We start from the raw sequence: 15,233 nt of genomic DNA on the forward strand, positions 1-15,233 counted from the left end.
TTTATGTAATCATAATTTAATGTTTCTGTTTGTACATAAATATTAATTAAATAGAATACTATGATTAATACCATAATAGAATGTTATTATCTAATATTAAAAATAAAGATATTATATATTTTTTAAAAGATGTTTAAAATTATATAATTGATAATATATTCATATATTGTCAAAATCATATTAAATCTGTGTTATATATAAAAAAAGAAGAAAATTTAATTAATTATTTAAGTTAAATTAATTATTTAATTAATTTTTTTAATTTTTATAATCTGGTTTAAAATTAAAATAGATAAAAATTAAAATATGTAATCTGGTTTAAGTTTTTTATAAATGACAAAACACACGAGCATGACTGTTAGTATAATTTTAATAATCCTAATTCGACCAACTGGTTGTCGGCTGTATGCTTTTTCGTTCTGCAAAACGCTGCGATAATTGCGTCAATATGCCACAATAATTTCATGGTTACGCACGTGGAATGTTATTCGATGCAAAAACGCACTCCGTGGCAAATCATAATTTGTAATTACATACAGCAGAAAAGAGAAAGTCATAAAACTAGATGTAATTAAATATTTTTTTCAAAAATTATAACAATAAGAAATGAACTTTTACAGAAAATTTATTTCTAGATTAGAATTTTTATGAGACTATTTAAATAATGTTTTTGAGAAGAGAAAAATCAATCGAGATAATTTATTATTAATGATATTTTATTAATGCATTAATAATAATTATTTTTCAAATTTTAATCAAAATACATCTCTTAATTCAATATTTTTATTAAAATAATCAAGTTTTCTATTCTATGCAGATGTCTTCATCATTGAAGGGTTGATCAATTAAGAGTTATAACTTTTTATTTAGAATCTTTTAGATTTCCTTTTTTTATTCCTTAGAATATATATATTTATTTATTTTAATATTTAAACAACTTAATTCTTCCTTTATTTCTTTCTCTCTCTTACGCTTACTCTTCACACTGATTCGAGATTAAAAGTAAAAGACATTTAATTTGTTCGCGTCGCTTAAATGCAGCAAGGTATTCGGATTATAATCGCATAAACATGAGTTTGGTGAAGTCTGTGATGGAATTACAATCATTAGTTCCACACACGGCGTGTGCACTTTTCTTCGATGACACGACATTTCACTACTCAAGCTCATGGCCGGTTGTTGTGAAATGATCGCGCGTGCTATCCTGCCTCTCTTTCCCTTCTCATCGGAGTCAAATACATCGGACACAATTCACGCTAGTCTGAAACAGCTTCGTTCCGATGACTCGTTCAGTAAGCGAAGCGAGACGCTCTTTTCGATTTTAATATAAATGCCACTTTCCACCGGAGATTAGGAGTACTTTCCGCTTTCGCACTTACTTCCTTTTGCTGCCGGCGCCGAGTATTTCATAAGCGGTATCGATACTCGGACACCGAGACATAATTGACAACTTCAACGATGAACTTATAAACGATGTGCACGATTACAGAAATTTATGTGCCCATTGAGAGAAATGTATTTGGTATTTGTAAGTAATCTGTGGTAATTATGCTTATATCTTTTTTATATATAGAACTATAAATATAATTACACAGGTCCACAAAAAAAAGTACTCTGTGCTGGTGGAGACCCAGCTATTCTTATGTATTTTGAGCCGCTGAATACGAATTTGATATAAAAATAGGACCATCCAGGGTAAATTTTCAATCTAGAGTGAAAAAATGACCCATTTTTTCTCATTTTTGATCCATTTTTTCGCTCTGGATTAAAAATTTGCCCTGGACGATTCTATTTTTATATCAGATTCGTATTCACCGACATAAAATACATAAGAATAGCTGTATCTTCATCCCAACATAGAGTACTTTTTTTTTGTAGGCGTGTGTTATTATTATAAATATTATTATAAATGTATTATAATATTAATATAGCAATAATAACTATAAAAATGATGCTTTTAATTATAATTATTTTATTATACAATTATAGAGAGTCACAAATATCAAACATTTTTCTCTTAATGTCATTTTACAATACTTATCTTTATGCCAATTATTATTGTTATAAGTTTATGATAAATGATAAACGATGAAGTATGTATAAAGTATAGTATTACCGCACTGTTCCTTTTAACTGCATCGCTATGTTATTATGCGCAAAAGTCATGTAATTACTTGCAGCACGCAATTACAGAAAGGTGAAGTACCTGACTAGAGCAACACGCTGTTGCTTCGACACTCCTGCAACGCGCACTGTATCTCTTCGTCAAAGTTTCATGATATTTGTGAACCTTTACCGCACACCTTCTTCGTTTAAGTCTGCACCGTGATTCGTTATTTCCTTCCGATTCAATGCATTCGGCCAGTCACCGTCAAGGTGTTGCTGTAAATATCAAAGATAAATTATCTGTGCGATCTACAATTATGAATAATCTACATCCTTCAGTGTCTAATAGAATTACCACACTGAAAATATAATTTTTTGGAAACAGTTAAGATGGTTGTATCGCAAAATTACTTTTCTTAGATCTGTTTGAAACTTTTATTATTTGAAGATTATGATATTTTCTTATACGTACACATAATTTTGAGGGGGGGGGGGGGTAATCAGGCATGTTCGAAAGATAATTGCATTTAAAAGTAGTACTTTTAATATATGTTTCGTATGCTAAATAAGGAACAATACATTTTCAATTATAGCAATGAATGGTATTCAAAAATTTGCTCAAAATCTAAGGGACTGTAGATAAATACAGTACGAATTACTTAAACGAAGAAAATAAAGAATAACTAGGTAAATTGTTATTGTAAAGGCTTAAGAAGATTGCAATCTTTCTAAAGCTTTATAATTAATATTTGCCTGATTACCTCCTCTCCCCCCCCCCCAAAAATAATGCATAGAGAATATATTATCTTCAAATAGTAAAAGTTTTAAACAAATCTTAAAAAAAGTCATTTTTAAGTAATGTTTGCGATACAACTTATCTTAAAAACTTCATACTTTAATAACATCAAGCGATATTATTCTCAATACTATCAAATATTATTATGTCAAACTTATTATGTCAAATATTATTCTCAATACTTGTTATATCAAATGTTTCGCGAAAAATTTTACCATATGCTAAAATTTATTATAGGAAAATTCCTTTTTTTTATTTTGTTATTTTAGTCACCTAAATAATATTTAGTAAATATAAGTATATACCCTGAATATAGAATAGAGGAAGAGAATTTATTTTCTATTTATATTTATGATAATTATATATTATTTATAGAGAATATCTAAAAATAATTTGAAATACTCTTTTTTTGATTTTTAATGTTATTTAAATATTTTATAATTTTTAAAAATATAAATTTGGAGAAACATAATAATAAATTAAACATTTCAGCAAAATTTGTTTTCTGTAGAAAACTAATTTTTTACTTCCTAAGTGACACTCAAATAATTTTTTCACACACACATTAAAAATAAAATATTTAGAAGAAAATTAAAGTAAACACATCGTTCTTATTAGGAAATATTATTTTTAATTTTAATAATTAATTATAATAATTTAATTATAATAATTAAAATAATAATTAAAAATATTTTGTGCATATTATTTATTTCAAGATACATTTATTTATAAAAATTAAGTGAATATTATTGCAAATGAAAAATGTAAAAAGTGAAACGAATTGCGCATCTAAGTAAAACGTAACTTACTAATGAAACAATGTATGCAGATTGTATCATACATGATATCTACATTGTATATATACACACATTGTATATACATTAACAACAATATATTTTAAAACTTTCAATAGGTAAATTAATTTTTTATTGGAATAATCAAACTAGAAGTCCCTTATTTCTTGCTTAAGCCATGCGATATGGTCTATTTGGTATTTAAAAATACGATACGGTTTACTGCGTATTTAAAAATTATAGCATGATGATAGAAATGTTAAAGTTGACATTATGTAATGCACGATATTATAATTTATTAAATTGGTCTGAATATTGCTGTAACTCACAAATATTTTTATTTTGTATTTTATACGAAGAAATATAACTTAACTAAACCGGATAAACGCGAATTTGATCTAACTTCAATTTTTTTTGCATTTGCGTGCATTTACGGCACGCAATATACGTTTCCTATAAAAAGACTTGCTAATATACATGGATATGTATTAATCCATAACGAAGTTTCTACATCGCATTTTTTTTCTTTTTCATTTTAAAAAACTTTCTTTTGAAAAGTGTTAATGTATTATATATCATTATATATTATATGATTATAAGTTTTATGTCATTAGAATTTATACATGATTAGAACTTTTAATTAATCATTAAACGTAAATGCATAATTATAAACATTTTAATAAATATTTTAATAACAATCTATAAATTATTTTATTTATTAACACAAACGTCTAATTATGATTTCAATAACAGTTCGAAACAAGATTTCTTATTCTTCGTAAATTAATTGTAGATAAAATTTTTCAGAAATTGTTTATTAATTTTAGACTAACCAAATGATTTGCAAATATTCCAGCATGCTGCCTAACTTCTGCAAACAGACCGAAGGAAAATATCGTCCGACGCGATATAGCATGCCCATGGCCCATAATATCGTTAAGTAGCGATAATCAATGAGAGCCGTGCTTTTTTTCTAGGATAGTCTTTGCCATTGGCTATCATTAGTTATCGATAACAACTGTCGGTAGATGTGTGACAGAATGAGCCCATGGCTATACCATCGACATATAGTACTGGACGGAGCATTAGCATCGAAATCATCTTGGCAGACTTAGAAAGAGATAGAACGATTACAGGGGTAATAGTGAATCATGTAATCAAGGGCCCAGAAGCATTAAAAAATTGTAATGAATTTTACTTATGAATGAGTTAATACATCTGCTCAGAATATTATTTTTACACATAGAAACCATATTTCAAGTTTTATTTTGTATCTAATAATTAATAATGTAAGTTTAGAATTATCGTACTGCGTTAGTATCAGTCAATAGTGTGATGACTCCTGACTTTAAAGAATACACTACTGTCCTCCCTCTTCTGAAACATAATTCGACCAATAGGACAAGAGTAGAAAGAGAATTGCCTTCTTAGCTTGTTCTGTGCCTACTTAACTACCTTACTCTTTCTAGATCCGTCAAGATGAAAGATCAAAGAAATTTCACCGCATGCTCCGTCTAGTACTATATGTCAATGGGCTATACATATGTTAGGAATCACGTTCCGTATCACATAGGCGTACTTTAATCGCGAATTCTTTAGATCTGTAGTCTCTGCACATAACGGGAAGACTTGAAATAGAAAACGGATGTTTCGCCATTCACAAGATACCATCGGCAATCGGAAACTTTCGCCCTTGATGGTGTAATTCATGACTCGGTTAGATCACAAAGAAATACCTTGGATTCGAGTCGCCAAGTTTTTTTTGTTATCATTGTTGTAAAGTATGAGTATCGTGTACATCTAGAAAGAAAGGAGTAAAAATTTTGCAAGATTTAAGTAATGTCGTATAAGGCCACTTTTGTTTCGTTTCTAAAAATTACAAAATAAAAGAATTACATAAAAATGTAGCCACTGTATATCTCTGTCCTTAAAATACCTAAATAATTTTTAAAGAATTTTTTTCTACTTTTTCAACTCAAATTAATATAAGTTATGACAAATTCAAAATTTTATAATTAATTGAAACTTAAATTATTCCGTTTTTTAATGTACTTTATTTCACCCATAACATTCTTTGTTGGTATTGCAAATATTTTAACGTCGACGTTTACTTAATGATGTTATACAACAATTATAAGTATGATATTACAATGATATTAACAGCTTTCTGATATGTTTTAACTAATGTTTTTTTATTTTGTTTATAATTTATAATTTAGAGGTGTATAATTTAAAAATATATTACCTCACACAAAATTATAATTATTAAGAGAAATAAAACACACTTGTAATAAATGTATCACTTTAAAAATGCAAATACTTCTAGAGAATGGAATTAACAATTAAAAAAATGAGTCAAATTTCCATTTATTATAATAATTTATATTCATTAAATATAGTAATACAGCTAGCTTCAGCGTACAATTAATTTTATTTTATTCTTTTTATCATAGTCTTATTATATGTAATAAATGATTCATAAATATTATTTTTTAGTAGTAATTATTATAATAGTTACTTAATAATAATTATTATAATAATGTATTTATTGTACAGGAATATGCATAAAATACGCAAAAAGAAATTTGATATTGAAAATGCACATACATCTATATTGAATCTCTATTGTTAATATTAATATATAAAATTAAATAAAATATTTATTACATTAGGAACGGGGTGATATATTTTATCCATTGTTATTTCCGATGGATATCATCTTACAGCATCAGAGAAAACTACTTATTGTAAACTACTTATAGTATTTATTGTAAAACTGAACTGGCACCACGAGTAGCTTCAGTGCTCCTCGAGCTGATAAGTTCTACAAAATCTTGAGAACATAATAAAGAGGAGCCGTTTGTTTCTTCGCATCGGGAATAAGTATTAAGGTACATATAGTGTCGCGCGTTTTTCAATTGTGATCAATAAAGATGGTATGATCTGTGACTGGTCTGTGACTGTAGATAGATGTGACGACCCAAGGGAAAAAAGATGATCGGGTAAAGATTCTTGGGAATGAATACGATGAATGGGATGAGATTAGGAATGGGGAATAGTGGTACTCTGGGAAGAATTCTGGATACTTGTGCCACCAGACGGACGTCATCGTTTGAAAATGCGAATCGTCGAACTCCCCGTGATGCCACGATCTTCATTTGGCGAATAGTGACGTTGGCGCGGACGTCTCGTAACCGCGATTGCGGTCAAGGCGGAGATCCGCACCGTTACACTTGGTACCGCGAATCAGCTCGTCTACGTAACCAGCCTGTATCCGGAAATTCGTCTCGTTCGAGTTCATAGTTGCGGTCATGAATTTTTGGAACGACGATGTGAGAACCCACAGCTCTTGACGGCCGTTTTTTGCGAGGATGACCTGCAACGAGGACAGTTACGTATTGATTACACTAATTTAAGCTTCGGGAATAAAATGCGAAAAGATCATAAAGAAGAATGATTTCTCAATACTTTTAAGCAAGAGTAAAATTCAATACGACTAAATGCATTACCAAAGTTGCAGTAGAATTATGAATAATCGAGTGTATAATTTGTATTATCTCTAAAAACGCGAATATAATTGTAATGTAGTAGGTATATTTTATTACAAATTTTTAATATTATTACTTTTATCTTAATATCTCTGAATATCGTGGATATTCAGTGCAAAGTGGAATTTGATTTTATTATTATTATTATTTTAATAAAACTTATTTTAAAAGATTATAATATATATTTAATAAATAATTAATAATATATATATAGAAATATAAGAGAATATATTTAATTAAAAAATTCTGTTGGAATAAGTTGTACGTCATAGTACCTTCATTCCAGACGGAAATTGCAGCGTATCGGGATTAACAATGATGACTTCGTTATTGGTACCACCATATTCGGGATGAGTGATACTGTTCCAACATCCTAATGCGAGATCTGACAGAAGACCGAAGAAGAGAATTCCATTTTGATCCATGGCTTGAGCGGCCGACTGTGATGACCTTTCCAAAACGAATGGACGGAACGACCTTGCTGCAGCATCGGAGTGTTCTTGAAAGAGGCTATAATTCCTAGATAATAATAAATGTCCGATAATAAGGTAACATTTATCGGAGTACTCTTTGACGAAAAAGACAGGAATTAATATATTACATAACAAAAAAGAATTTATATAGAAACATTTATTATTCTTATTATTTATTATTTTTATTGTTCTTTATTGATTATTAATTAGCTGTAAACATCTATGATTTAAATATAAAGTTTAAAGTTATAAAAAAAATTAATTAAAAATTTTATTTAAAAACAAAGCATCTTATTAAAACATAATCGTTAGATTTTATGCTTATTTTTTCCATAAGTATGTATAATATATATAATATATAATATTATATTTAATAAAACGAATTTCATATAATATAACACATATATAAAATGTATCTCAGATATTTCACGTAATTAAAATAGAAATTACAGTAATGCATAATTTGTAGCTCTTTTGCAACTAAATAAATGTTTATTCATCCTTTCTTACCTGATAGTAGAAGTGGGTACCCAACTTTCGACTCTGCTAGCCAAAGAGTGGAAGTATAAAATCCTGTCGCCATCTTGCTTCATGGGACTCAGGGCAAGTCCCAAAATGCCATCCATGAGATCAAACGTATCTCCCTTGATATGAAACGTTCCATGAGCTGGATAGGGATAAAACAAATTGTTGGTGATTCTCCAGGAGCGGGCGTTGCGATGATCGTAGACGAGCAATCCATATGCAGTCACATCGGCGATGTAGACGAACGTGTTTTGACATTTGTCGTCACTATTGCGAATGTCGACTGCGAGAGTCACAAACAGGGAATTATCCATGAATTGTTCCTTTGGAAACTTGTATTGACTCAAGACCTTATTTGTTCGCAGCGAAAACGACAATAATTGGGGACGACAGATCTGTCGCTCTTCGAGTTTACCCGTGTCAATAACCCACAACCTGTCGCACGAGTCCACCTGTAATCATATTATCTGTAGTTAATATTTTTTAAAATTATGTTTTTTAATAAGAATCCACACAATCATTGATCCATAAAAACATTACTTTAAATATGAAGCGCTATGTATGAATAACCGATATGTATACAGAGTTACGCATTTTTTCAGCGCACATATATAAACAATAAGATTGAAAACAAGACCGTTTATGTCAAATAACATTACTTTAAATACGAAGCGCTACTACGGTCTGAATGTTGAGATGTTGAACTAATATATATATTCATATAATAATGAACAATATTATGTTAGTGAAGTCAGTTAATAAATAATTAGTAGACATGATCCAATTCAAAGTTTAATTGGACAAATTCAGTTGAACAAAGTGGTATAAAATTTTAAATGTTAAATTTTTAATGATGTATGATGTATATACTCTAAATAAATTTGTTGTTTATAAAAATTTAATAATGAATTTGATAATGAATTTATTTAGAAGTGTACAATATCATTAAAAAACTTAATATTTCAAATGTTTCATCACTTTGTCTAATAATTAGTTCATGTTTACTAATTGGTATAATTACCTTATTTAATAATTCAGATATGTATTGCATTTTAATTTAATTAAATTCTTTCAATTTTCTAATTCTTGAATTAATTTATATAATTAACTTTTTTTAAACATAAATTAGTAATTCTTATCACATGTTTTTAATGTAATAATTATAAATCAACATATTATAATTTAATTTACTTTTTAAATTTCCTTAAGTGCTCTCAATGTAAATTTCAACAAACAGTTCTAGTTATTTACTTTGGAAAATATAATAAAATTTTATAGTTCTCTATTATAAATTCTTAAAAACACGTTCATGAGTAACATAAAAACGTATATTATCGTAAATTAAGCAAACGCGAAGCATGATGACAACATAAAGGATCATTTATATGCACATTGTGCTTACAGAGCGTTCTTTTCGTAGAAAATATTTTTTAAATAAGTATACATTATATTATTCATTTCTATATGCGCGATGCGTGCAGGATGTTTCATATCATAAAATAATTTTTATGCAAATTATTGTATAATATTCAAATAAAAATACTTTCTCACCAAAAAATCGTAAAATTTGTTACAAGATTATAAATAATAAATATATCTAATAAAATAATAAATAACAGTAAGATTAAAGCTAATGAGAATCAGTGCAGGAATAGGTGCGCATAAATATTAATTCATGTGAAATACTTTAAATTGATAGATGATGTACAGCTTTATTTCGAAATCTTGAATCTTATTGTTATTTATTATTTTAAAGTTTGAGAATACGATTTAAATTATATATTTTGTTGTTATCTCTATATTTATATTCAAATTTTTTCGAAATTGCTTCTTGAAAAATATATTATTATATATTATTTTAATAGAAGAGATTCATATTCCATTTACTTTTTATTTACGAAACATTAAACATAACAAATATTTTATGTCACATCAATGAATTATAATCAAAATTTTCTTTGAATAGCTGTGATATAATTACGTAATGAGTGTGTATTCAAACTTATATGTTTTAGCCTTAAACGACTAGGAATATCAGTAAAGAGTATTTTGTTCTACATCATGCGCATTGAATAACGTAATAAGGTAGATTTGTCGCACTGGTGGGCACTATAATTTCATCATAAAGATGATAACCGAAAGCATGCTTCCTGCATTATTGTGGTTAGCAATTACGATATCACGTAAATTACGTACGATAATTTATATTGCGTCCTTTATAAGAATTGCCGCGTGTGCGCCACACGTTCAATTTGTTATTTGAGTTTCTCGAATAATAATGAAGACGTTAATTCCATAACGTCACGCGATGTATGTTTATTTCTAAATGAGCAAGGTGCGATTTCCGATAATATGGCGGAAAGAAAAGGAAAAATATTTCTAACTTTGAAATTTTTTATATCCGGTTGCGTCAGTAATCGTAAATAAAGTAAAGATTGATGTAATTTCATAAATTACTAATTTTTTCAGATTACAGTTGTACCCAACTATCCATATCGCGAAAATTAAACAAAATTTATTTTAAAAATAGTATTAAGTTACTATATTAATAATTTTAATCTTGTTAAAAACTGTTGCATGGTTAATTAATACGAAGTTATTGATTACGATACGATATATTTTTAAGTTGCATCAACGACGGGTTAATTATTGATCCAATTTACAAGTTTAGTAAAGTTTTCATATTACCTGCACTCTAAATACGCTGGTAATTGCATCACAATGTCCCAATCTGTTCCATTCCCAGTTTGGATAAGGTGCAATTATTGGATTTCCCTCAGGAGAAACATCATTCGTTACGTAACCGAGGGTAACCGGAATCCCATTTTGCAATCTTGGTATCGTGATGAAGACCATGGATCCATGTTTAGCTATATATTCATTAAACTAATTATTAACTATTAAGGGAGACAATTAAACTCGTTAAATTGTTAGATTATTCATAAGGCTAATGTAATCGAGTAAGCGTGAACTGAAAAGATTTTAATTGACATCCAATTTAGTTTTGTTACAGAATTATGTAATATCTGTATTTGAGACTAAACTATTATTATAATCTTCTATTCGTAATATATATATATATAATATACATTACTTTTATTAAAATATATTTTTTATATTCTTTGAGAAATGTTTTTTAAGAATAATAGCTACCTACATTTTTTTAGAATAATAATATTAAAAGATTACACAACAATTTTACAAGTTATATAGAATTTGTATTTATGTAAATATAATTCTTTTTACTTTCTGACGGATTAATTACTTGTTAAGGTGATTCAATGGCAAATTATAATGTTTAACAATATGAAAATTATAATTTTTACATGTGATAATTAAAATGAAGCAAAAATTATATAAAATGGTCGCTTAAGAAGTTTTGTTGCTTAAAACGTATAAATTATGAAGCAACGTTAAATATATTTTAGCATAAATTATTAGATCATAATCAATAAATTATATCATAGCGATTAAATCTTCATTTTAAACTATGATTATTTAAATATAATTCTCCAATTAACAATTGACTCAATTTCATCAAATGAGAGAATAACGATTATCGAACAACAAGAGCTTTAAAATCTCTTACAATTATATAATAGCTTATAATTATTTAGTTTTCAAATTTTATTAAGGAATAACGAAAATTAAATTAATGATACAGTATAAAATCGAGTAAAAAGTGTGTTTAACAGTATTGTGAATGATTTGAAACAATTTCTATTCAGAATAATATAATGATTGTTTGAAACCTTTGTGATAGAAATCCACGTCGATCGGTACTGATATCCCAGGAATAAAACGGCCCTCTCGTATAGCATTTTCTCTTGTATGCTCATTTGGAAAAGCAAATTCTAAAGCTTTCCAGGAATATATATTCTTTAATTTCTCAATACTGGCACATCCTTTTAAAAGCAAGAACGGTATAATGAAACGGTGCAATAATTGGATTAAACCTCGGATCGGTACAAGTTTCATTATAAACCTGTAAACAAAGTAAATCAGTTAAAAAAAAATATCAGGAAGAATAACATTTTATTTATGAAATTTTTTAATTTTTTCCTTAAAATATATTTATTAATATTTATTAACGTACATATTTTGATATAATCTGGTATAGTCTGTTTTTAAACATATATGTTTTCAAATTTAAATTATTTTTTCTTGCAAGAAAACTCTTCATAAAACGAAACGTATATTATTTAAAAAGTTGATGTACTTCACATATAAGATATATGTGTCATTACAGATTTAAAACAAGAGATAATCGAGAATTAATAAATGTCAAACGTCGAACGTCGTGTTTTATATGTATACTCCAAGTATGTGCGATTGATTTTATAAATTAATTAAGTTATTGCACTTTCTAATCTTATAGACTTTCACTGCAGAAATTGCATAATAAAATTTGATAAAGAAAATAGAGATAATCAAATTTCATTAAAATAGAAAATAAGCTTTTATTGAACTTATTCAGGCAGAATAAGTTATTATAATATCAAAATGGTGTCAAAATGACTCCAAAATGATTATTAAAAGTCATTTTTCAATTATTTCTGATTTATTCTAATGATTCATTTTGACGATATCATGATTTATTGTTCTGCTTGGGACTAACTATTTTAATCCTAAAATAAAGCCTTTAATTCTAAATTAAGAAAAAATAATTCTATTAATAAAAATTTATTATTTTAAAATTAATTTTAAAAAATAGACCATTTCATAAACAATATATAATAATAATGGAATGATCAAATTTCAAATTTTAATAAAATTATGTTAATAATTAATTCTTAAATATAGTTATTAATAATTATAAAAAGTATTGTTAACATTGTTGTTTTTATATAATTCTATTTATTGTAAGAGATATATATATAGAGATAATGTTAATTTTATAAATTCTGCCACAGATTTTGAATATTTTATAACTTAAATAAAATATATAGATTAATTTTCTTGATTACTATTGACAGACAGAAATATTTATTAAAAAGATAATTTGTGAGAAAGTAACGCTTTCTTGTATCAAACCTTCACAAATGCCTATATGTTTACATAACTTTTTGATAAATATTTCTTACTTCTTTGATGTTATATGGCTTTATCTTCAGTGATGACTTTATTGATCTTTTAACGCTTCTTCTAATTCTGGCACTCAATGATAACACGACATAGTTTTACAAATGTTTCTTCGTTTTCAAATTCGACGGAGTACTGACTCGCAACGATCGTTCTTGCCCGTTCTTTCGTAAATAAGAGTATCGTTAAAGAGAGCCGGTCTTTTTTCCTTCTTTCCTCAGCACTTTCACTGTCACGGATAGAAAAGTCCGGAGGCGGTTGTTATACTCGCTAGCGTTAACTATTAATATTGAACGAAATGCTTTTTTTTTATTTTTCCCTTTTTCCGGTCAATACTCCAATTTTATGATTATCGATAAGATACCTTTTTTTAATCTTCTCGTAGTTTTACTCTTTTTTAAGATATCTTTAATATTTGTTGTATATTATAACAGAAAACTCTCTCGACTGTAGTGAACGCGATATTCTCCAACGTCACTCTCTTATTCGTTTCACACGAATAATGAATTATTCAATGTTATCTTAATGTGAACTATAATTCGGGAGGACAGATGTCCTCAAGCTCCGGACTACGAGACGATCGAGGGACGACTGCTAGATTTCTTAAAGCGGCGTGTAACTTTTCACGCGTTCGTGCTCGAACATCTCCGCTCCATCGGAACAGAAACGTCAAAGGGAGGTGGTTGCCGTTTGTCGTATCGAAGATAAGATTGTAGTTTGAGGTCATGGATATCATACGCAAGTGAAGTGTATACAAGTATTTTTGCTTCTGCATAAATAACGCACGCGAGCGGGAAAATCGACAAACCTGCAGTGACGAAAGCAGAGTCTATATCTTTGGAAAGAAAGAAAAAACAGAGTGACTCTGTTGCGTACGCAAATATTTTTTTTCACATCATGCTGCAATATATTATTATTTGCTAATTGCGATGAAAAGTCACTTGACACAATTATTAACTATGATTTGCAATTTGAAAACAACTTTTCTCTGTGCAAATACAAAAGCATTCATTTTAATTCTGATTTTGCCACAATTTTATATTTATTTACAAATGATTTATAAAGTATAAAAACTATCACGATATATATATATATATATATCGATAGATGTTGCATTTTTATTTAAAAAATTGAATAAATATCTCATTAATTTTAAAATATTGTTTTGTAAAGCTATTATTATTATCTTATGCATCTCTAATATTTAATATAAAAGCGGATAAAAACAAATTTTGTTTTAGAGCACAGTTTTAAAATTTTATAAAAAAAAATAAGCTTGTATTATCAAATATTTGTTTAATTTTATGTATTATATAACATGCATATCAGCATAAAACCTTGTTATTTCATAGCTATAATTACATGACCATCGACACTTCAGAAGTTCAATATGTCATTTAATTGGCGTAATTAAAATTGCGCCTTTTTGTCGTAGAGACAAAATATATTGTTTCGATTTCGCTTAATATTATCTTTTATTATCACTTCTATTATCACTCTACCAATTTTTAACAAGTTTCAGCAGAAAGGATGAGGTAAACGGGTGATATCATCCGAATAATGGATATTTTATTCTGCATAATTTTCTTTCTGGTATAACTTGTTAGCGTTTTTTAAAATCAATAGGAAAATGTAAAGATATCTGCATACACAATAGATATCTATACGTGCGCATATTTGCTCTTGGTCATTTCCATTCAACTTATTTGTCATTATGGAGATTCTAATGCGTAATTATAATGACAATCATTCCGTTTCTCGATAAAATGAATATAACCTTCAATTGTAAGCCAAAATAAAATGACGCATCTGGAAATAATGAATGACTAGTTATGTTTTGCATATATGTAATACAAATAGCCATAATTGCATTAAAAATTAATTAATTAGTTAATATTTTAGATATATA

The 15,233-nt window shown here is 27.7% G+C and overlaps 1 protein-coding gene across 1 annotated transcript; it reads right to left on the reverse strand.

Moving 5' to 3' along the window:
• Nucleotides 1–6,056: 6,056 nt before the first annotated feature.
• LOC105149195 (royal jelly protein-like protein) lies at nt 6,057–13,982 on the reverse strand. Its single transcript, XM_011061448.2, has 6 exons — nt 13,327–13,982; nt 11,995–12,227; nt 10,931–11,112; nt 8,228–8,694; nt 7,520–7,763; nt 6,057–7,072 (listed from the first exon to the last, which is right to left on the reverse strand). Exons 2-6 carry the CDS (start codon nt 12,218–12,220, stop codon nt 6,851–6,853), a joined length of 1,341 nt encoding a protein of 446 aa, XP_011059750.1. The 5' UTR covers nt 12,221–12,227; nt 13,327–13,982; the 3' UTR covers nt 6,057–6,850.
• Between the last annotated feature and the right edge of the window lie 1,251 nt (nt 13,983–15,233).

This window comes from Acromyrmex echinatior, chromosome 5 (assembly GCF_024713525.1).
Source record: "Acromyrmex echinatior isolate Ae372 chromosome 5, ASM2471352v2, whole genome shotgun sequence".
Classification (NCBI taxonomy): Eukaryota; Metazoa; Arthropoda; class Insecta; order Hymenoptera; family Formicidae; genus Acromyrmex; species Acromyrmex echinatior.